We start from the raw sequence: 22908 nt of genomic DNA on the forward strand, positions 1-22908 counted from the left end.
CATATAGAATTCTTCAAAAAGAATTTAAACTGAAAAAGATGTTATATTAGATCAATAATCTAAGAAAATAAAATCTACCATAAAAAAGATATTTTTTCTAATTCTCCAAGAAAGATATTTTAAAAAAAGAAAAATCAAAGTGTTTTTTGAAGTTTCACTAAAAATAAATGGAAGAATCTTGGGATTTGAAGGACAAGGATGGGGAACATTCATGTAACTTAGCAACAAGAAAAATACAATAGTTCTGTCAAAGTTTAAAAAATAAGCCTTCAGCCAAGAGTAAAATTTTACATAGAGACAAACAGGCACAGACTTACTTAAAATAGCAGAAATGGTTCTGATGTGTCATCAAAAGAGTCATCCTTTTTTTTCTTTTCCTTTTTTTTTTTTTTTTTTTTTGAGACTACTGGAATCTCTCTCACAAGAGAGAGATTTCCTGAATCAGTCTGTCGTTGAACCCAATGGAGGGCCAGGAGAGCCATCTGACTGCAGTTTATCTTTTCTCTTAATGGAGAACTTACTCATTAATGTACAGGGAAATGATTCTGATGCTCCTGGCACTTAGAGAAACAAACTCTAGAATTTACTTTGCCAACAGGACTTTTAGCAGATGTTACTTCATTTGTTAAGTTGACAGCTTGTTTGCTTACACTGCCTCATACTGCTGATGTTTTCACAGTGAATTTCGGGAGTTTGAGAATGGCTCCATCTGTGTGGAGTGTGACCCCCAGTGTGAGAAGATGGAAGATGGCATCCTCACATGCCATGGACCGGTAAGCCTGAAGACACGTACGGTTGTGTTGGCTTATTTAGCTTCATGTATGAATGTCTGTCAAGTCATTGCTTTATCACTTATCCATCCATTGAATAGGTATTTACAGCATGCTATGGGGAATCACATTCAACATTCTCCCCTCAAGAGGCTTACAGCTTAGTAGTAGAGATAAAGTATTTAAAACTTCAGTTTCTTAAATATTTATGTCCCAGATAATGTATTTAAAAAGAAGATATGGAGTTGTCCTTGAAGACTGCACAGGGCTGAAAAGAGGGATACACAAATAATTATTGAAGCAAAATAATTGATTAAATATGTATAAATTGTTATATGAATACATTTGAGGGAGAAACTAAATCTTTGAGATGGAAATTGAGACACCAAGGAAAGCCAAAGAAAAGTGATGTTTCAGCTATGCTTTGAAGAAGAATCTGAAATGAGGAAACATGTAAAGATACGTAAATGTGAAAGTTTATGTTGTGTTTGAGGTAAACTGTAACACATTCGTACCTGTGTTTAATCATTTAACTATAATGGCATTATGAAGGAAAATTGAAAAAAAAGGAGGAAAACAAGCACTCATAAACTAAAATCTAAAGCTGTGTGATAAGTACCATGGCTGAGAGAAAAACTGAACTATGATGATTGAAGGAGGGGCTATGAGATCAGGAAAGTCTTTATGGATAAGTTGACATTTATATAGTTTGAAGTTAGTCTTGTGGAGAAAATGATAATTATTTTCTAGACCTTCCTTTGGTTCCCATCATTCTTAATAATGAGGCTTTTTCTTAATAATGAGGTCAGTATGAGTTTGTCATTCCAAAGTGTCATATTCATCCTTCTTTAGACAGATTTCCAGTTTATTTGTGTATTGAGTCATCATTCAGTAAATAACTTGGGGACCAACATTTGGGTGTAGCCAAGAGCTCAACACTGCTCCATAAGAATTCATTTCAAATTTAAATAGTATTAATTTTTCTACCAGAGTGCTTATTCAGCACTTAATTAGCTTAGAAAAAAATTATCATTGAGCCCTCCAAACTTCCATTAGGCCCCAATGAGCTGTTCTGGAACTTCTTCTAAAGAAGGATGTGGAAAACTTGGACAGTTCAGAGGACTACCACAAAGGATGATTAAGCTTGGAAAACCAGACCTCTGAGAAAAAGAAGCTATGATTTGGCCTGAAGAACCAAAGTCTAAAAGACAATTTAATATGTAATGATCTCCAAGTAAGTATGCTAAGGGCATATGCAGCTATTTTCTTTTTCCACTAAGGATAGTCATTTAAAATACAATTAATCTGCAGCATGAGAAATGTGGACTCTGTAAAGAATGTCAGGAAACACAGGAAAGTAAAATTCCATAATGGGTTTGTTAAAGTAAGTTGAGCTGTCTCTCTCTATGAGACTTCTCTAAAAACCAGCATATTTAGGAACCATACATCATAGAATGAAAAACAAAAAATCTCTTTCCGAGAAAGAGACTTTGAAAATGTACAATTACAATAACCAAGAATTTGGCCATCTCCTTTGAACAAGGCAAACCACAAGAGTAGTCCCGTCTTTTTCAGTTCCTTATGCTTCTCCTATGGTATAAAAGTATTCTAGTAAATAACTAGCTTATTGATTTCTTTGTTTTTACAGTCTATTTGATCATTCCTTTGTTCCTTAAAAGAATTGAGACAGTTTATAAAAATGCACATTAAAAAGCCCTAAAAATTAATATTCTTGCAATTTTCAAAATTACTTGATAACCAAGAAAGAATGAAAAAACAGGTTTTTAGTGAAGACATTTTAATTCTGTAAGGACAACATTGTTGGGCCATATGCTTAAAATCACTATTCAGTGCTAAAATTGTAAATGAGTATGTCTAGAGATTAGAGAAGGCAATAAGTCAAAAGTAGAAAAAACTCCATAAAGTTGAATCACTCATTTGTGGAAGATCAGAGCATGAAATCAAGAAAACTGACTTGATCAGTAAGCCTTAAAATGCTAAGCAGGTAAGAGCACAGTGTCTTTTAGGTTATGGTATCTGAAAAACTGCCAGGATTGCGCTCAAGCAATAGCCCAAACTTTGCTCCCTCTAGGGGGTTGCTTGTTTTCAGCCTTTACAATTTATATTAGGTGTATGCCTGTTTCTGGGTCTACATGTTGTTTATCAAAACTAAAGACGGAAGTGGTTTTGTGTGCCAAGTAACCGGCATATATCACTTAGGATACACAGGAGGTTCAGGAAACTTCTTCATGAGACTGATACAGTGATGAGATAGAGGAAGAAGTCATAAAGCTAACTGGAATTTCCACACCTGGTCTTATGATTTATTCTGCTGAAATCTCATTTTCTTGAACTGTTAATGTTTCCCTAATGATAAGAATTGATAAATATTTATATTTGTCAAACACTATTACCTCTGAAGCATACTATCACATTCTCCATTTAAAATATAAAGAAATTGAACCCATGGTAATGATTAGAAAGTTACTCCAAAAGTCAGCAAGTCAGTAAGATGCGGAGCTGGGACTCAACTATAGAAGTTCTGACTCCAAATTTCACACTCTTTTCATTTCACTATTTTTCCCTAGGCAACAATGTCCGTAAAGTAATAAGGATAGAATGCTTTCTGGGAATATACATATGTAAAATGGATGGTATTATCCTATTTAAATGTGACAGACATTCAGGATAATCTTGAGAGGGGTGGATTTGAAATAAAGCAAGCCTCTGCCTTTATATTCTCATCTGTCTACACTTGGTCTTCTTTACTTTATTCTTTTTTTTTCTTTTCTTTTCTATCTTTTCTTTCTTTACAATTTTATCTTTTCTGACTCACTTTCACTATTACTGTATAGTCCTATCAAGAAAGATAAGGGAGGGAATGTAAGAACAAAAGAAAAGGACATCAGACAAAGTCAAAGGAGACCAAAATATAAGCCACAGAGACAGCAAGAGAAGGGAGGGGATAGGAGAAGGGAACTGATTTTGGGGGAGCGAGGGAAACTGATTTTTGAAACACAATTTTTGTTAAAGCTAAAATAGCTGTTAAATCCAGGTTAATAGAGCTTGTGTTGCCACAACAAATAACCCCCATATTGCAGTAGCTTACAGAAAAATGTTTAAACCTTTTTCATGTAAAGTGCACTGCAGGTCTGGGGAACTTTCTAAGGCAGGACCCCCTCCCTGTGGTGGTCTGGCATTCCAGGATGCTTTGAAGTTATGGCATCTCTACATCTGCATGGGATCCCCACATCATGGCAGCTGGGAAAGAGAAGGCTGGAGAGTTTAGCACTGGCAGTCTCATAAATTGCTTTTACTTAATTTCATTGTCCAAAGCGAGACACACACCTCCCCTCTAGTGGGAGGGAATTTCCACATTCTGTGAGGTTGGAAGTGGAAGAGAATTGGATACTGGTGAATAGTGGCTTTCTCTCTTACAGCAGCTACCAGAGAAAAACATCAATTGTCACTGAGAAAAAAAAAAATGAAATGTTTCCCTCAGGATTTAGCCTATCCTTTAGTTTTCTGTCTAGATTACTGGGTCCAAGGGTAGCTTAAAATCAGAGATAAGGAAGAATGTTGCCTTCATCTCTCTTTTCTGTTGTTGCATTTATCAGTTCATTCGCTGTACCTAGCTTCTTAAAAGCTTTGGGAATATAATGATAAAAGAGTAAGTATTAGACAACATGTATTTCTTTAAATCTCTTTATTATGGAAATGAGATAGAGGATCAGACATTTCATTTCTTTTGAGATTTGTCAGGACACCTTTTAGTTGTGTCAGCTCAGGACATTTGATTTCATATCATGATAATACAATTAAATAGTTAAGAGATGCTTAAAAACAAAGAAGCACAAAAAAAATTATCCTATTAAAGTCTGCCTAAAGATTAAATGTGAATTTAATTTTAGTTTCATAAATTTTTTACATCTTCTTATTTTACCTGGACATTATTTTACATTAGAAGTATTTTATAGAAAAATAATTCCTAATTCTGACTACCACTGCCTAATTTACTCACAGTAAGTTTTATTCTTGTGTTCTGAAAGAAGACATCAGCATGTCTCTTGTCTTGTACAATGTCATACCACTGAGCATACTTGCACAGTAAATGATTTTGTGTAATAGACAGTATTATGTGCTTAAGTACCCATGAGCAGGTGTTAAAATTGGAAACATGTGAAGTATTCTTTTTTGGTAGGAAATAACTTGCCAGCAGCAAACTCTTCAGGTTGAATAGGGATTCTCTTTCACAGAATAAATAAGTATATATATACACACATATATATGTACATACATATATATACACATATGTTTATATACAGAAACATATATATGAGATTTAGAAGTATGAGATTTAGATATACCTATAACTGTTTAGATAGATAGATAGATAGGTAGATAGATAGATAGATAATAGATAGATACTCTAAATCTCACTTCAAAATAGTAAGATAGGTGTTTGATTGAACCTCACCAGTCTCAGGATTTCCAGAAATCTCTTCCTGATTACCCTTTCTTCTTTGTACTACTATTCTTCCTTAGCTGCCTTTATCTTTAAATTTTAAAGTATTATATTTCTTGATTTCCTGATGCCTTATATCACCACTTGCAATGTCTGGCTACTTTTGGATTAGCATCCGTAGAGAGATGTAACACACTCCCGTGAATAGACTGATCGCCACACGCCCTGTCTAATAAATAGCTCTGTAAAATGTTTGCTTGCTCGTCTCCCAAATACACATTGTTTATAATTATAAACTTAATAATATTAAATATTTCCCTCTATACTTAGCATATCTTATTTATCTAAATTATCTTCAATGTGACCTGTCCTAATTGTTAACCTATGTGGATATAAGCAGATTTTGGGAAGAAAAGAGTCAAGGTAAGAAGTTCCAAGAAGTAGTCAAAGAGAAGAGGAATCCTAAGACAATTTGATGTTCACAAAGGAGAACTAAAAGTAAATTTTGAGTAGGTAATATCATTATTTAAAACACCTGAATGTGTAAATATATGGGCATCTTTTAAGGAAATAGTATTTTTCACCAAAATGTTCTCCATTTGATTTGAGAATGTACTACTTATCATTTCTTGTATGCTTACTATCCCCAGCACCAAGTCCAAATCATTTTTTTGGTACAATTTTTAGATATTTAATATGAATTTAAGATTTTTACTTTTGTTATGGCATTTAAATATATTTACACGTTACTGCTTACTATAATTATACATATTAGACAGATATTATAAACATAAATATATGAAGTGAGTTAGTTTTATGTAGATTTATCATGCTCATATTTATATCACCTTCATTCTTGAGTAAGTTTCTCCATATAATTTTCTTTTGTATGTACAAGTTTTTGCTCATCAGATTGTGCCTTTATTGTGCGCTCAGTATTGTACTGTTATTTGCTAAAATTCCTATTAATAGACATGATATGATTTTTAGCATTATCATAAGATGATATGAGTTGGAGAGTAACTTAGAAATTAACATTTATTTGCCTAAACTACCTAATTCCTGATAACTCAACTACAGAAAAAATTTAAATTCATTGTTCAAATAGTCATGGTACTACCAAAGGAAAGTTTACATCTCACTTGTATATGAAATTCAGTGTTACCTAGTTCCTATCATTTCCTTATTTTCATTAACTACTTAGTAAGAATTTTCACATATTCCCAGTGATTGTGATAAAATATTTCCAGGAATAATGTGTTGTTATCAAATATCATTGCACTGTAATCTCACTAGGAATAAATGACAGAAAGAAAATGCTGATGTCCTTCTGGAAAAATCACTGGACAGTTTTGCTGATCAGAAAGCTACAATAGCAGCATCCCCATTTGTACTTCTGAAAATGCTCTTCAGTTCGCTAGAGGAAGATTGGCCACCCACTGAAGTCTCAGTAACTAAACCAGATGAATACATTCCAGAGGAAATGGCACCCAGTTTTCTTCCTCTATTTTTTTTTTTTCACACTTCAGGGACCTGACAACTGTACAAAGTGCTCCCATTTTAAGGATGGCCCGAACTGTGTGGAAAAATGTCCAGATGGCTTACAGGGGGCAAACAGTTTCATTTTCAAGTATGCTGATCAGGATCGGGAGTGCCACCCATGCCATCCAAACTGCACCCAAGGGTAAGCAACTTTACTGGTCCAAAGCTTAATCATGTGCGTATTACTAATCAAGAGGTGCATACATGCATTTTATCCCTGACACAGTCTACTGGATACATAATATGCTCACGCAAAATTCTATTCATGTTTATATAATGTGTTGATTTTAAGAGAACTCCTTTCTATAAGAATGCTTTATGGAATCGAATTTATACCTTCTAAAATAGTTCTGTTGAACATTTTCCTGTAACTTCTATTGACACCTTCGTGAAGCTGGTATCAGGTATACTTTGTATGGAGTGTAGAAATTCTTCCAAATTTTACTGAGGATTAAAGATATCAGAAAAGACAAGTAATTGTACTTTTGAGATTCACGCTTAATAAATCTTTAACAGAGATTTTCTGTTTCTGTTTCTTTGTTGTTACAATCACTTTAAAGTGAAGGTCTCTTTTTGATAAATGCTGCCTTGTATTACTCCTTCAGCAAAATATAAGCAAAAGCAGAAAAAAGGAACCTAGTGATATGTATTTTAATAAAAATACAAGTACATTTTGTGAAAGTGATTCTATTATAGGTTAACCTACAACCTAGTGTTTCTTCAACCGATATAGGACAATTCAAAGATGGGTACACATTTTTCTACTTTTCAAAAGGATGCATTGTAAAATGAATAATAATTAGACTACTTTTGATACTGATAACAGTTGAGTAACAAAGACATATTACAGAAAGAAGAAAAGCACTGAACTATAAAAGAAATAATGTCACTTCATCGAACAAATCCCAACAACTATTTCTTTAAAAGACAGCAAATCTCTTTTAATAAGGACTTTTCCTTCTCTTTCCTGTAGAAGGGGAATAAATTTAGAATCAAGGGCAGTTTCACATGCTCTGTCCTCCTTCTGTCCAAAATACCTCTTCTCCATTGTGAGTGCCCACACACATGTGCACACACACATACAAACACACAGAGACACTTGTGGAGAATCATCTTGGGTGCTTTAGATCTGGCAGGAAAGTATGAGATTCCATAAAGAGATTTTCTGCCAGAGTAAGGACTGGCTGTTAGGGGATATTGAAGAAGTTAATCAAGCAACATCATTTTCTGCCAAGAGGACATCAATTTGCAGATGCTGCTACAATTTCCTGCAGGTCAAGAAATCAGCTTAATTCACTCTGTGAAGTGGCAGATCCTCAAAAGGTAAAGTAATATGCTGCCATTCAAATTCAGCTTGGAAGAGCTAATGCCACCTCACTGGTTTGAGGATACTGAAATAGTCACATAGACACTCTGCTTCAAGGAAATTAGAAAGAATAAGCTGCTCCCCTGGAGAGTTTTGGGCACACTTCAGTTAAGGGTATTTCATGAAGATACTGGTATTGCTGGAGCAGAAGGGTCAGCAACAGAAAGGGAAAACGTTGCCTGCTAAAATAATCATCCACAAGAGGGTTTTATTGTTTTGCATCTAAAATTAAACAAACATTATTCAATGTAATGTTGATGTCAACAGCTGTTGCCATTCAAAATGAGACCTTTTGCTGTTTTTGCAAATCTAATTACAACAAAGCCATTAGGGAAATGAAAGTGAGATCACAGAGCCGTACATAGTCTGGATGTGTGGCTGGTGTGTCTTCCTCTCAGTCCTTTTAAATCATGATTATATAATAAAAGAAAAGATATATAGTGGGGGGAAAGTAGAAGGAGGGACAACGAATAGATCAATTTACCACAGTAACAAAAGTTGGATGTCAACCAAAAGGGAGGATGAAGGTGTAACAGGAAACAAACCTGACCAGATCACTTGGGAACCCTAGTAAATAAAATGATGACTTTAAATTCACTGGTGCAGAATGATGGTGAGACAGAATTTGACTAGTGTACTCCCTGGCATCTTCTAAGGTAAATGGATTCTGTAATGACTGACTTAATCCCGTCAGTTTCTTGTCTTTGTTTTCATTTATCTTCCTGCCATCCTTTTTCTAACAGCATCTGCATTGTCCAGGTTCACTCACTTCCTAAGAGTTCTGTGGTCTCAGCCTCAGAATGGAATTTAGGATTTGGGCATTTCTAAATGCTTAAGCCCTCCTCTGTACACTACTGCAGTGCAACACTGTGCTTTGAGATCCTTTTAATGAAGCAATGAGGTGCTCTATGCATTCAGTCCCTTCCTTTCAAATTGAGCATGTAGAGATAGAATCTTTCCCTAGGAAGATCATAGGGGCAGTAGGGATGATGGGACAAGTGACTATTTTTATTCCTAAACATACATAATAAATGACCTATCAGTAAGCGTGAGCTCACCATGCCAACTCCACTTTGGAAAACAGCTTTTCTTTTATATGCCAATATTATGTCAGCTGGATAATTCAGGAACCAAGTTAATGGAAATAGTCTTTCAAATCATTTTTCAGAAGGAAGTTCTTACTTTGAATACTGTTTAATGATCATCTGAAAGTAAAATTATCATGTAATACCTTAAAAGCCCTTTTACCACTCTAAAAGCACATTAAATGTATTGACTCTAATAAGTTCTTTAGATGTTTTTAAAATAGGTGATCCATTTAGCTAGTACCTATCAGGAGAGTCTCACTAATATTCCTAGAGGAAAAAAAAATAACATTGTCTCCTCTTGCCTTGACTAGAGAACTTTTATTTTAGCAGCCTTTCTCATTTCATTCATTCTTCAACTTTGTTATATTGAACACCTGTTGTGTATCAGATACAGTGATAGCTAAGTTCAGAAATAAGCAAGACACAGCTCTTGATCACTAGGAAGTCACAGTCCAGTGAATTTTTATTCTTACAATTTATATCCTTTCATCAGAGATCCCTCTGTATTTTGAAATGATTAGCAAGAATTTAAAACTTAGAAATGATATTCATATTTGAAATTAGCAAGGTAGAAATTTTAAAAGAGGACATGTAAACTAAATTTAGTGTGCAGTTGAGTAGTCGTAAGGGCAAAGATTATAGTTTCTTTACTAATATCACTTGCGTCCATGATGAATGTCAATTTAATTTTTGTTTGGAGACGTGAACTGGGATTTTTTTTTTTTTTTTTTCTTTGCGGTAAGCGGGCCTCTCACTGCTGTGGCCTCTCCCGTTGCGGAGCACAGGCTCCGGACGCGCAGGCCCAGTGGCCATGGCTCACACGCCCAGCCGCTCCGCGGCATGTGGGATCCTCCCGGACCGGGGCACGAACCCGTGTCCCCTGCATCGGCCGGCGGACTCTCAACCACTGTGTCACCAGGGAAGCCCCGGGATATTTATTTTTAATAGGGCATCTTTAAAAAGTTCATTAAAAGTTTTTAGTAATATTAGAATCATGATTTGATACTATTAAATTTTCTATATGCCTTAATATTTTTCTCATCAATTCTTTTTATATTTTTAAATGTATGTAATGAAAGAATTTCCATTGCTGGAGAGAACAAAAGAAGGGCTGCTTGTGGAATTATTGTCGATAACTTCTGTAATGAAATTTTAAAATATTTTTCCATTTTAATTTCAAAATTCAGAGAAGATTTTGTCAAAATATCTCAACTATGTTACTTGTATGGGTATATCAAGGTGTTCATAAATCAGTAAGTACAAGCAAATGTTAAACACAGCTCAATATTTGGAATTCCAGTTTTTTTAATATATTATATTAACATGTTACAGTTTCTCTTTCCGAACTTTCTGTAAAGTTTCTACTTTAGAACACTAATTATCTAGAGAATTGTATTATTTCACATCTTTATTCAGTCTCTTATTTGGGATTTTGACTCTTCAAAAGTTTAATGTTTCCATTATTCTTTGATTTTCCTGAATCTATATAAATTGCATGTGCTAATTATTGGCTTATGTCAAGTACAAAGAGTTGAAATAGAATATACATCTTTAAATACACAGTGATTTGTATTTAGAAAAAATGGGACCACACTCTTATTCTGTCTTCCATTCTTGTTTTATCCTCAACTTATAAATACCTTTAAATCTCAAATATCCTACAAAATCTCCTAGACAAACTTTCTTGACCTCACACCCCACCCCCTCAGTAGCTCTTCCCTTTTCCCTTGCTTCTATTCTCTTATTTGCAATTTGCTTCTCAACTCACAGCAACCTAAATTCTAGTGACCTTGACTATGACAACTAACATACTCTTAGTAGTTCTTTTACTAGACCTCTCTTGCACTTGACAACGATCGATGATCATCCATTTCCTGAAGTTTTTTCATGATTTGGCTTCCATGACACTGCAATTAATTGATTTTACTCAAACATATTTTCCTATGTTTCTGGCTTATGAGCTCATCTTATGTCATTTACTAATTATTAGAGTTCCTTGAGTTTCAGTCTCAGTCTCTGCTTTTCTCACTTTATAGATCCTTCTTCAGCCATCACATCCACTTACATGATTTCAGCCTTCTCCTGTATGATGTTTCAAAACTGGATCATTGTACCTGTGCCTCCTGCTTCCCTCTCCTCCCCCCACACCGTCCCCTCCACCAGACTCATCTTTCCAGATGCTGAGGAACATTTCTACCTGGATGTAGGAAAACCACACTAAACTTTAGATACCTAAGACTGAAACTATCAACCCTGCTTCCGGAACACACACACACAGAGGAAGGTATTCCTCCTCTTGCATTCTCTCACTGATGGTACCACTATTCTCAAAGTTAGAAGTATGAGTCATCTTTAACTCCTTTGATCTTTCCTCTTCCATCATCAAATCAGCCACCAACTACTGTTTTGTTTTTTTTTTTCCGCATACCTTTCAAGGTATTCCTTAAATCCAACTCTGCCTCTATCCTAGTTACTGCTTCCCTAGTTTAATCCTTCATCATCTCTTACAGAGACTAAAACAGTCTCTGTGCCAAAGGAATCTGTCTGGCTCCCAGCTGATTAGCCTTCAGTGGGCAAAGAGATCAATGTATAACACACATCTAGCAATTTCACAACTTCTTTAAAACCCTGCGGTGGTTTCCCATTGTTTGTTCCTAAGCAGACAGTCTTCAGTTCTGGTTCCTTTCTAGTGATCTAGCTTCTTTTTTTCCTTCTCCCTGTTGCCTCATATGTTGTTCTTTAACTATTCAGAATTATTTGTAGCTGTTCGTATACTCTCTACCCTTCCTCAGATCGATGCTTTTGCTCCTGCTGTTTCTTACCCCTTAGAAATTATTGCCACCCCAATCCTGGTTATCAGGACTCTGAACTCTGAACTTCAGTTTTCTAACTTCTCCGAGGGTGTGACCCCAACCTTCTGAAACTCTGTGTCCCTCCTCCACACTCTCCTAAGTCACTGGTTCGTGTTCCTCATTATATTTGTCGTATTGTACAATACACATATGTTTATGCATCTGTCTCCTTCATTAAAGTTTGAGCTCATTAAAAATAGGAAAATGTCTAATTCATCTTTTTTCTCCCCGCAGCTCCTAGAATAGTAGGAACACTTAGTAGGCATGTGACGGAGTTTTTTTTTTTTTTTTAATGGATGAATGAAAATCTTTCATTATTCACTCTTTAACTTTCCCCTCAAGTTAAAGCTTACTTTCAAATACATTTATCTTTCAAAGGTTATAATAAATACATATTACAAACTAACCATAGCTTTCAGATTATCATTTGGAAGTAAGAAGTAGACTATTAATTTTACAAAAATGGCACTACTGTATTTTAAGAAAGCATTTTGAAGAAGGTATAACTGGAAACTAGAAAAAAATAAGTCCTTTGGAATAGAAGAAAACCATATAAGACAATTTGCAAACTTTTATACTAATTGTTTTTTATTTTTAGAAATGGTTTTGATTATGAATTTTGGAACCAATTCAATGCTATGTGCTCTATATTTTTATTTAAATTTCTTATTTGCTTTTTTTTAAAAGCCTTTTTCACAGTGTATTTCATGTATTTCTGTACATTAATATTTTTCTAAGCCACTCAAAGCCAATCCTCAAAAGAAAAATAATTTTCCACCTAGTAGGAATATTATAACTTATACTGATGAAGGAGGAAAATAGTGACTTAATTATTATTATACATAGTTATATTTATTTACGTGTTACAGAGTTTTCTAAAGATATAATGGACAGTCTGGCCTTATACAAGAGCACCTTATTACTTCATTACATAATGATTTTAACTTCAACTTCTTTTTCAGTTTTAGAAATTAGAATTTGGAAAAAAATATTACCAGAAGAATTAGACAGTTCAATAAATCATAGCTGTACAAGGAATCTTGATACTGCACTGCAGCTATATGTATTTAATGAGAGAAAAGGGAAAGAAATACAATTCAAATTTATTGGTAGATGGAAGAAATATTTCTGTAATACTTCAAAATCAGAATTCTGTGTACTTATATAATTTTACTTAAATGTTAACCTCTGTGGATTCTTTACTTACCTGAGTCTCAAGTTATTCATTTCCTTGGGGAGTATTTACTTATTTTTTATTGTTTGAGTTAGATATTATGGCAGTTTAAAAACCTGTTTTCACTTGACTGTTATGGCACTGATTTTTTAAAAGCAAGTATCAAGATAAACTGCAGTATGGTGAAGCCAGTTATTTTGCTTGTTAAATGAATTCATGTTTAAACATAAGTATGTTTTAAAGACAGTCACAACCAAGGAATGGAATAATGTGATTGTGTAAAGTATCCATGAGAATAACGTTAAAGCACATTAACTCATTTTCTGCTAAAATCAATCTTTAATAATGAGTATTAAGTGTCAGGTTATTATATTATATTGAATAGCTCATGTTTTCTTTTTTATTGATTCTGTTTTTTACTTCAGCTTAAAGCCTTTTAGAAGAAACTGTATACATGAAACCAATTATAGCCATTGAAATATCAAGTTATTCATCAAGACATAATATCACCAATGATTCAAATGAATGTAAAGTATTAGAAATGAGCAATATGTGCTTGGAAATTATCCACAGAAACAGAGTACAGTTTCCTTTACTGTGGACTTGTTTCTTTGTATTCCATTTGTGTAGTATTTACAATTTATTTCTGGGTATCCATCAAGTACAGTAACCTTCTCACTAGCTTTAAATCCATGATATTCAAAAATTGTCTATTAACAATAATTAAGAGTTTGACACCATCGGTATTTGTCTTATATCTTCTTTTTAAAAATGACTAATTTTTCTTTCCTTGTATTTTTAAAATTTGGATCTTCTGCAGGTGCATAGGCTCAAGTATTGAAGACTGCATCGGCCTGATGGATAGGTACTTGGTGTGCTTGCTTCCCATGTTCTTCCTCCAAGGCTCCATGTGTGAGCACTGGTGCATGTGTGTGCATGCCACTGTGAATGGAGAATGATGTTTTCTGTTCTGTAATTGCCTGCAGGTGTAGCGGTCCTACTAGTCATGACTGCATTTACTACCTTTGGACGGGCCATTCCACTTTACCACAACATGCTAGGTAACATCTACCATGTTTCCATTTTGTCACTCAAATCCTTTCCCCGTTATCATGGATAAAAAAGTACTAACCAGTTGGGTGAAATTTATAATGCGTTAAATCAGGGAGTTGTGAAAGAGGCATGTAACCCTTTACTTTTCAAGCCACATTTCTTACCTCTTCTTCCTTTTTTCATTATGACTGTAGAATCCAAATTAGTAATATCATTGATTTTTAATTTTGTAAAATTTAAACAATATTTTAAATATTAATCTAGAGCTTCAATAGTATTTATGTTCTTAATTATGTAGATGATTGCAAAAAATATTTTTAAGAGTGTAATTTGCAGAATTTGCAGGTGTTTGTTACTTGATTCAATTTCTGATTTTATGTTATTTTGAACTGGTTGGTATATTCCCAAGGCATAAGCATTACTATAGACTAAAGGCAGTGTAGAAAATATTTTGTGCAGGTGAAATTACAAGTTAGAATTAAAAAACAAAATATTTCACTAATGTTTATACAAAAACCTATACATAAATGTTTGTAGTGGTTTTATTCAAAATCACCAGAACCTGGAAATTACTCAAATGTTTTTTAACTGTGTTATATCTATACATTGTAACATTACTCAGCAACAGAAAGGAACAAACTGCTGACTTACACAAAACATGGATGGATCTCAAAAACATTAAGCTAAGTGTAGTGTTAGATTGTTTATTTGAGATTTTTCTTGTTTCTTGATGTAAGATTGTATTGCTATAAATGTCCCTCTTAGAAATGCTTTTGCTGTGTCCCATAGGTTTTGGGCCATCGTATTTTCATTGTCATTTGTTTCTGTGTATTTTTTTATTTCTTCTTTGATTTCTTCAGTGATCTCTTGGTTATTTAGTAGCACACTGTTTAGCTTCCATGTATTTGTGTTTTTTTACAGTTTTTTTCCTGTAATTGGTTTCCAATCTCATAGCGTTGTGGGCAGAAAAGATGCTTGATACAATATCAATTTTCTTAAATTTTCAGAGGCTTAATTTGTGACCCAAGATGTGATCTATCCTGGAGAATGTTCCATGTGCACTTGAGGAGAAAGTGTAGTCTGCCACTTTTGGGTGGAATGTTCTATAAATATCAATTAGATCTATCTGGTCTATTGTGTCATTTAAAGCTTGTGTTTCCTTATTAATTTTCTGTTTGGATGATCTGTCCATTGGTGTAAGTGGTGTGTTAAAGTCCCCTACTATTATTGTGTTACTGTTGATTTCTCCTTTCATGGTTGTTAGCATTTGCCTTATGTATTGAGATGCTCCTATGTTGGGTGCATAAGCATTTATAATTGTTATATCTTCTTCTTGGGTTGATCCTTTGATCATTATGTAGTGTCCCTCCTTATCTCTTGTAACAGTCTTTATTTTAAAGTCCATTTTACCTGATACAAGTATTGCTACTCCAGCTTTCTTCTGATTTCCATTTGCATGGAATATCTTTTTTCCATCCCCTCACTTTCAGTCTGTATGTGTCCCTAGGTGTGAAGTGGGTCTCTTGTAGACAGCATATATATGGGTCTTGTTTTTGTATCCATTCAGCCGATCTGTGTCTTTTGGTTGGGGCATTTAACCCATTTATATTTAAGGTTATTATTGATATGCATGTCCCTCTTACCATTTTCTTAATTGTTCTGGGTTTGTTTTTGTGGGTCTTTTTCTTCTCTTGTGTTTCCTACCTAGAGAAGTTTCTTTAGCATTTGTTGTAAAGCTGGTTTGGTGGTGCTGAATTCTCTTAGCTTTTGCTTGTCTGATGACTTCTTCATCGAATCTGAATGAGATCCTTGCTGGTTAGAGTAATCTTGGTTGTAGGTTTTTCCCTTTCATCACTTTAATTATATCCTGCCACTCCCTTCTGGCTTGCAGAGTTTCTGCTGAAAAATCAGCTGATAACCTTATGGGGATTCCTTTGTATGTTATATTTTGTTTTTCCCTCACTGCTTTTAATATTTTTTCTTTGAATTTAATTTTTGTTAGTTTGATTAATATGTGTCTTGGTGTGTTTTTCCTAGAGTTTATCTGTATGGGACTCTCTGTGCTTCCTGGACTTGGGTGACTATTTCCTTTCCTATGTTAGGGAAATTTTCCACTATAATCTCTTCAACTATTTTCTCAGACTCTTTCTTTTTCTCTTCTTCCTGTGGGACCCCTATAATTCGAATGTTGGTGCATTTAGTGTTGTCCCAGAGGTCTCTAAGACTGTCCTCAATTCTTTTCATTCCTTTATCTTTATTCTGCTCCTCGGCAGTTATTTCCACCATTTTGTCTTCCAGCTCACTTATTTGTTCTTCTGCCTCAGTTATTCTGTTATTGATTCCTTCTAGTGTATTTTTCATTTCCGTTATTGTGTTGTTCATCTCTGTTTGTTTGTTCTGTAGTTCATCTAGATTTTTGTTAAACATTTCTTGTATTTTCTCAGTCCATGCCTCCATTCCATTTCCAAGATTCTGGGTCTTCTTTACTATCATTACTCTGAATTCTTTTTCAGGTAGACTGCCTATTTCCTCTTCATTTATTTGGTCTTGTAGGTTTTTACCTTGCTCCTTCATCTGTGACATATTTTTTTGCCATCTCATTTTTTTTTTTTTTTTTTAATGAGTGAGATTGTGTTCCTGTCTTACCGGTTGTTTGGCCTGAGGCTTCCAACACTGGGGTTTGTAGGCTGTTGGGTAGAGCTGGGTCTTGGTGCTGAGATGAGTAAATCCATGAGACCTCACTCCGATGAATATTCCCTGGGGTCTGAGGTTCTCTGTGAGGCCAGTCGTTCAGACTCGGAGCTTCCAGTGCAGGAACTTCGGCCTGACCCCGGGCTCGTGAACCAATATCCCACAAGCCGCCTGAGGCAGCAAAAGAAAAAAAAACCAAAAAGCAGTAACAAAGTAAAAAATAAAATTAGACTAGGAAACTAACAGATAGGTTAGGAAGAATATAAAAATAAGTGGGAATGTAAATTGATACAACCACTATGGAAAAAAGTATGGAGGTCCTTAGAAAACTAAAAATAGAACTACCATATGACCCAGCAATCCCACTACTAGACATATACCCTAAGAAAACCATAATTCAAAAAGAGACATGTACCACAATGTTCATTGCAGCTCTATTTACAATAGCCAGGACATGGTACCAACCTAAATGTCCATCGACAGATGAATGGATAAAGAAGATGTGGCACATATATACAATGGAATATTACTCAGCCATAAAAAGAAATGAAATTGAGTTATTTGTAGTGAGGTGGATGGACCTAGAGTCTGTCATACAGAGTGAAGTAAGTCAGAAAGAGAAAAACAAGTACTGTATGCTAACACATATGTATGGAATCTAAAAAAAAAAAAAATGGTACTGATGAACCTAGTTTCAGGGCAGGAATAAAGAGGTAGACATAGAAAATGGACTTGAGGACATGGGGTGGGAGGGCAAAGCTGGGGCGAAGTGAGAGTAGCAGCAACATATATACACTACCATGTAAAATATTTAGCTAGTGGGAAGCAGCAGCATGGCACAGGAGATCAGCTTGGTGCTTTGCCACAACCTAGAGGGGTGGGATAGGGAGGGTGGGAGGGAGGCTCAAGAGGGAAGCAATATGGGGACATGTGTATGCATATGGCTGATTCACTTTGTAATGCAACATTAACACAGTGTTATGAAGCAATTATACTCCAATAAAGATCTATTAAAAAATAAAAACATTAAGCTAAATGAAAGAAGCTAGACTTAAAAGAATACATAGTATAGGATTCCATTTATAAGGCATTCTTGGAAAGGAAGAACTATGGAGACAGAAGTCAATCAGTATTGCCAGGAACTGGGAGGTGGGAGATGAGTTGGACAACAAAAGGTCATAAGGAAATTTGAGGAGATGAAGGAACTGTTCTGTATCTTGATAGTGGTGACGGTTGCACAAATGTATGGGCTTGTCAAAAATGGTCATTCAGTTTAAAAAAATGAATTGTACTGTATATAAATTATACCTCAATAAATTTGACTTTTAAAACATCTCATATTTAGGAAAATAGTAACTTTACAATGTTATGTGGAAATATTGTTAGCTTTCTTTATGAAACAAGTTAATTGTATCTTTTGGAAGAGAGAAAGTAGTACTAAATTACAATTAGCAAAGCAACTGTTTTGGATAAAGCACTGCCTTTTCATGTAAAGTTTTGATTGAAATATAACATATATAGTGTAAAAATACATAAAACATAAGTGTAAAGCTCAGTGAATTTCTCCAAATGAAACATTTATGTAATCATCAGCCAGATCAAGAAAGAGAATAGTATCAGAACGAGAAACACTTCTTGTGCTCCATTCTGAGGGTAACAACTGCCTTGAATGCTAACAACATAGGTCAGTTTGCCTGTTTTTGTACTTTGTATAAATTGAATCATACACTATGTCCTCTTTACATCTGGCTTCTTTTGCTAAATATTATATTTATGAGACTCATCTGTCATGTAATTTAGTTGTAGTTTTTATTTCAGTTATATGGTATTTTGCCTTTAAATGTTTTTAAAACAGTCAAATGAGTGATATGTCTTATTAACAAATTATTTTAATGAAGTAAATAGAGAATTAAACTCTAAAAAAAAAAGGAATGTGATAGAGTTAATTGACTTATACAACAGTGGCACTTTGGCATTTGGGCATAATCAAGACCAGTTAGTACAGTCGTTCAGAGCAAGGTCAAATTATGGGAAAAAAAATCAATAAGAGAGAGACAGAGAGAGAAAGAGGGAGGGAAAGAGAACCTAAGTCCCAAACTGCAGTTTTATAAGCTAGCGTCTATTTTAGATTGTTCCTATATACATGAAATATTTTTTCCTCCTTGAGCCTTTGGTTGAGTCACTGTACTATCACTTTGAAGCATGTTTTCACATTTGTTTTGATGATTTTTTAATAATTATCACAGCCAATTAACGAGAGGCGATGTAGTATGGTGGTGAAGTGTGCTGTCTTTGGAATTCAATTTTCTGAGTTCAAAGTCAGGTTCTACCATTTTTTAGATGTGTGACCTTAAGGAAGTTCCTTATATTATCTGAGCTTCACTTTCTTCATTATACAATAGGAATATTAATATCATTCATAAATTGGCTGTGAAGATTGAATGAGTCTATAAAACAGTGCCTGGTTTAAATTAATCACTCATTAAATGCTATTACTTATTATTTCTCTAGATATCAAATATTTTAAACGTTGAGGATGGAGGAACATATCCCTCTAGGGGGAGGGAAGTCTCTCAGAGTCACCCAGGGAGCTTTGATGTGTCCCTCTACCTCTTTGATAGTCCTTTGAAGGAAGGGAGGACATTTCTTTCTTCATCTTGAGAATCACTGTCATAGCGAGGGCCACTGGTACCAATGGCAGTAGGTCATAGGCAGAGGCATATGCAGAGACAGAGAAAGAGTTAAAACCATAGTGATGGGTGACTTGTGGTTTTCAATGATAGTAATTGAGGTTATATAACTCAAAATCATAGTGTATCTTATAGATTTAATATTTGCAACATTTAAAAAAAGTGGTTTGGGAATTTTCAGTCCTCTTGCTTGCATAGATTCCCAGGCCATTCCGTATAGTCTCAGACTAATACACCTAATTCAGATGAGTTTTGTCATAAATAGGTGACCATAAAGAGCAGAGCTTCTTGAATGTGAAAGCCTGAGTTCAAGTGTTGACTCTACAATATTTTTTATCTGTAAAATGGGGACAATAATGGTAATATTTAAAATGAGAATCCTTATACCTCATAACATTGGTGTGAAGATTAAATGAGATAACGCAAAGGAGCCATTATCTAGCATTTATTCACTGGTGATATTTATTACTGTAGTTGAAATATTAGCAAAACAGTCTTTTAAAAAATCTCATGATGTTGTATTCTATTAGTATTTTATATCAGGGCATTAATCCAATAGTTCAATGGCTATGGAATTAACATATCAAAATTTCTCAGGTTTTAAGTACTTAAATTTTATATCACACTTCTAAGTATAATGATCTCAAAGAATTGGTAGTAGGTAACTAATTGTTCCTTTCAGAAAACTCTAGATATCTTTAATTAATACCTGTTTTGAACTTAAATTTAAAGCAATGTGACTCTGTTCTTCAATTGTATTGACTTGTTAGATTTGATTGACTTGCCAGAGGCTGTTTATAAGGCAATTTGGAATTTACATGAAAGATTTAGCTTGGACACTTTGGAAAAGTATTTATGACCATAGAGCATTTTGACATGGATTGGGTGAGACGTAAAAGTAACAGGTACCTCCTTTTTCAGGTCCTTAGTATTGCAGTAAATGCTTACCTCTCTGAAATGGGGTGGGTATATATTTAATTGAAAGCAGGTGACTAGTCTAGTAATATTCAGATCATTTTCCATTTTTAAATTCCATCACAGTTTTCTTTAAGCTTCTGTCTGAATTGATTAAAATAAATGTTACATAATAGGAGGACAAAACTTTATATAAAATAATGTTTTAAGTTTCATAAACCATGCTTTAACTGGGAGATTATCCAAAGCCTAGTTTTTTTTTTAGTTACAGAAAATTACATTGAGCGTGTCAATGTGGCCATTTCAAGATATTTAGAGTTCATACTCCCTACTGCCCCATTATGCTATATTCTATTTCCTAAACCAGCAGGAAAAGAAATTGAAGATTTAAATGAAAACAGGTGAAATGTTTCCAATCTTGATCGACTTTCATTTTCTAAGCAGTGTTATTCTTTCCCGAGCCTGCAATTTGTGAATTGGTTTTCCACACTCGATTTACCTTACAGGCTGCTGCTGGAATTTCTTCTAGGAAGATTGGATAGGACAGTATAGAATTTTTTTTTTACCTGTAGCCTCCTAGAATATGCTACTTATAGTGAAAATAATACTTGATATTTTGAAAGTCTCCATTCTTTCCTTATCTGAAATAAATGCCTTAAAAATAGCATTTAGCTTTGATGCTCTTCCTTCCCAATCAAGGATCTTATGACGAAATATGTTCAAAAAGTTTATTATTAATATTATTTTTTGTATGCGATTTATTTTAGCTTGCATATATGCTGTTTTCATATAGATTCTGATAAACAATGTATTAGATTCTATTCTATTTTAGTTTCTTTGTCAAACATATCTCCAAAGCTTTTTTAAAATCCTTACTCCATTAGAGACTAAACTTGTTCATCTCAGCAAGCAAAGTCTCTATTTGGCAAAGCATTTTTTTGTTAGCTAGCAATTCAGACTGTAAACTAATAATTTTTATTGAATTTGTGACAGAAATTATAACAACTATTAGATATATGTTCAAGCATTTTAATCTGGCTGTTTGTTTCAACTCAATTATCCTGAATGCTTCACAATATGAAATAAGGTAATTGAACTTAGTTTAACTCCCTAAATCTCATATAGCCAGATATTTGAAACGTTTTGTATTCCTGTCGCATTTTAATGCCTGTGTCACACTTTTACTTTACGATATAGCGGTTATTACCTAAGAGGTCACATAAGGGCTTATTCTTTAGCAGTGTGACCCATGTGTGATATATGAGAGAGATGATGGGATATTGTTGGCACCACTTTCACAAATGGCACAATCCTTTTTCTTTGTTTTGGCCCCAAGGAACTTAATTCTTATGTCCAAATCGAACGGTCAAAGCTGCCTGTAGATAGTTACCTTATTTGAGTGACAGTTGTGTTATGATCCCTAGGTACAATAAATAAAAGCACACAGGCTTTTTATTATAAGTCTATCCTTAGTTCACCATGTTCTAGACACTAAATTTACTTTTGAATTAAAGAGCATTCGAAGAGGTGAAGGAGAGTGTGTGAATTTCTTCTTTTCCAGCTGATTTGTGTCCCACACTTCCCAGTACGCATAAAATACCAAAATTGTCAAAGAAGCATAAGGCAAGAGTAAAACATCTCAGATCAGTTGTTGTTAATTCCTGTTCATACAGTTCAAGTGGTTATTTTAAACAAAAGTATTTAGTGGCACAAGGTTGCATGAGTGGCTTTTATAATGATACCAAAATGCCCACACATTGTTACAAAGCTTTTACAGATCCTGGAAACATTAATATTAAACTCAAAACCACTGACTGTAAAAATGTGACCAGAAGTCATAGTTAAGGTTGAAAGTCAAAAGAGATTTTAAGAGCATTGACTTTAGAACTGTAATAGAAAATCTAAAGATAGCATTATTGAACTGGGAAGATGTTTATTATACTAGTTAAGTGTCAGAGCAAAAATTCAGTGGATCGAGGGAACCATTATGAATCCTTTTTCACTCTTTCCCATAAGCATCTTGCTACAGCATAGAAATTATGGTGTTTGTAATTATTAATTTCTGAACTGGAATGATGTCAGGACTGCCTTCAGTCAGTTATCTCAGAATATCTCAAGCTTCACTGAAATTCGTTACTGACAGTCCAATGTGTTTTATTAAAAATGGAAGCAATTAAATGAAAGATATTCCTGAAGCCTCGGCTCCTTTCTTTAGACAGATATTTACAGTTTTAAAAGTACTTTGCATGTGTTTTTCCAATATTCAACCCCTGGCATTGTTTTCTTATAGAGTACAATTTAG

At 34.3% G+C, this 22908-nt stretch overlaps 1 protein-coding gene across 1 annotated transcript in view; it reads left to right on the top strand.

Moving 5' to 3' along the window:
* The window catches only part of ERBB4 (erb-b2 receptor tyrosine kinase 4), a 1131344-nt gene that overhangs the window by 855795 nt on the left and 252641 nt on the right, over positions 1 to 22908 (top strand). Inside the window, exons 14-16 of the mRNA XM_060152176.1 lie at positions 680 to 773; positions 6765 to 6919; positions 14244 to 14318. Of these exons, the coding sequence (XP_060008159.1) occupies positions 680 to 773; positions 6765 to 6919; positions 14244 to 14318 (324 nt within the window). The remainder of the gene's footprint in view (positions 1 to 679; positions 774 to 6764; positions 6920 to 14243; positions 14319 to 22908) is intronic.

This window comes from Lagenorhynchus albirostris, chromosome 6 (genome assembly GCF_949774975.1).
Source record: "Lagenorhynchus albirostris chromosome 6, mLagAlb1.1, whole genome shotgun sequence".
NCBI classification, from domain to species: Eukaryota; Metazoa; Chordata; class Mammalia; order Artiodactyla; family Delphinidae; genus Lagenorhynchus; species Lagenorhynchus albirostris.